Raw genomic sequence first — 2,321 nt, forward strand, 5'->3', positions numbered from 1 at the left:
AAACTTTTAGTGAGAACAGTAACGATTGAAGTTAAAGTGAAAAAAAAAAAACTATGGCTACCGGAAGTCGACATTGAGGAACCTTTTTAAGGAAGTGAATCTTAAATATAAAGCAATATTATTTATTTTTAATAAAAAAAAATCAAATGAAGAGCTTAACATTTATCCAAGTCAAATTATTCATGCATCACAAGTATGGAAGTAAATGGTGAAGCCGTTTTCCCGTGATAAGCGATTACACATACATCTCTATTTTATATATTAGATATATATATATATATATATATATATATATACACACACACACACACACACACACATACATATATTGGGAAGGCCCTGCCTTAGCACTCAAATTTACATCAAGAGTTTTGCAAACCAAATACAAAAACAATATATATATATATGAGTGTGTGTCCATGTGTGTGTATGTATGCCAAACACTAGTTTTCTTCTTTAAGCCCAATACTTCAGCCCTGATCAGTTTCAGGTTATACATAACTCAGGATTTACCAACACTGAAGTACTACAGGCCTGCAGACTTGTGGACTGATTGCTACCAGAGTATAATTCACATGTCATAGATAGATATGCTATCACATGCACATAAACATCCTAAATTGTATCTACAAGATTAACATATTAACAAAAATTGTCACCTTCCACCAACTTAACAACACAAAAACAATAGTTAAATAGGAGGGGTATACAAAGACTTACACACTGCTGGTCTCTAAATCTTCAGCCATGTTGAGTTCATTCTTGATAAATTCTCTGTCTAAACGAGTTTCAGACTGACCAGCCTCTGTAAGAATGATTATAACAAATAACATTAATGAAATATCAATACTAATTATATTTACAATGAAGCAGGTGAACAACTAGAGATAAACAAACACCATTGTACCTTCATTTGTCTCTTCAATTTATAACCTAAACTTGGGATAAATAAATACTGATTTCTTTTTATCTTAATCATTCTATTTAATTTCTTATTTTCAAAATGTAAAACTTATTCATAAATTCTATTTTACTCTATCTTTTACTTGTTTCAGTCATTAAACTGTGGCCATGCTGGGGTACTGCCTTGAGGAATTTTAGTCAAACTAATCAATCCCAGTACTTATTTTCTTTTTAAGGCTGGTACTTATTCTATTGATCTCTTTGCCAAACCGCTAAGTTATGAAACATAAATACACCAACATCACTTGTCAAGTGGTGGTGACATACACATACAACAGGCTTCTTTCAGTTTCCATTTGCCAAATCCACTCAAAAGGCTTTGGTTAGCCCAGGGCTATGATAGAAGACACTTGCTCAAGATGCTATGCAGTGGGAGTCAACCTGGAACAATGTGGTTGAGAAGTAGACATGACTGTGCCTATATTTATGTTCAAAAAGGAATATTCTGGAAAGCAATATTGTCCTTTTAATAGAATAGACATAAGTTTGTATACTATGAGAGGATTAGAGTTCTTGATGTTTCGGGTGGGGAACCTTCTTCAAATAAGAACTTTACTATGTATGTCATTACAAGTTTTTGGGGGATGTTTTTTTCTGTTGTGACAAGTCATTGTTAGATATTACTTTACACAGAACTTAACGTTTGATTTGTATTTCAGACAAATTTTTCACCACAATTTGTCAATGGTTTAACAGCATTCCATTGCTGACAGGTGTGTTTAGTGATAGCCACTCTGTTGTCAGGGTTCATAGTGCTACACCTCACCTGGCATATAGCTTGTGTAATACCTATCCAGTTACAGCACAATTATTAAATAACTAATATCAAGCGTTTCCTGGCTTATAATTTTCTTAACACCTGTTGCAATTAAACACTAGTTAAACTAAATTCATATTATCTTTCCAAATTTCTTTACCTAATATTTTATTTATTTAATTTATTCTATCATTTATTACAGTATCTATTATTCATTTCATTCACATGTGCTATAATTCACTCTACTCTAACCTGATGAAAAGTTATATTTTATTTATTTATTTCCTTATCAATGAAGTTCTCAGCTCACTTATCCTTCTGTATATATGTCTTATGACAATGTGTGTGTATGTGTCCCCATTTATATCATCATCATCATCATCATCATCGTTTAACGTCCGCTTTCCATGCTAGCATGGGTTGGACGATTTGACTGAGGACTGGTGAAACCGGATGGCAACACCAGGCTCCAGTCTGATTTAGCAGAGTTTCTACAGCTGGATGCCCTTCCTAACGCCAACCACTCAGAGAGTGTAGTGGGTGCTTTTACGTGTCACCCGCACGAAAACGGCCACGCTCAAAATGGTGTCTTTTATGTGCC

General features: G+C 33.8%; 1 protein-coding gene across 1 annotated transcript in view; it reads right to left on the bottom strand.

Annotated features, from left to right (window-relative positions):
* The window catches only part of LOC106878059 (centrosomal protein 20), a 32,120-nt gene that overhangs the window by 8,974 nt on the left and 20,825 nt on the right, over positions 1–2,321 (bottom strand). The window contains exon 3 of the mRNA XM_014927149.2: positions 721–805. Within this exon, the coding sequence (XP_014782635.1) occupies positions 721–805 (85 nt within the window). The remainder of the gene's footprint in view (positions 1–720; positions 806–2,321) is intronic.

This window comes from Octopus bimaculoides, chromosome 7 (assembly GCF_001194135.2).
Source record: "Octopus bimaculoides isolate UCB-OBI-ISO-001 chromosome 7, ASM119413v2, whole genome shotgun sequence".
Classification (NCBI taxonomy): Eukaryota; Metazoa; Mollusca; class Cephalopoda; order Octopoda; family Octopodidae; genus Octopus; species Octopus bimaculoides.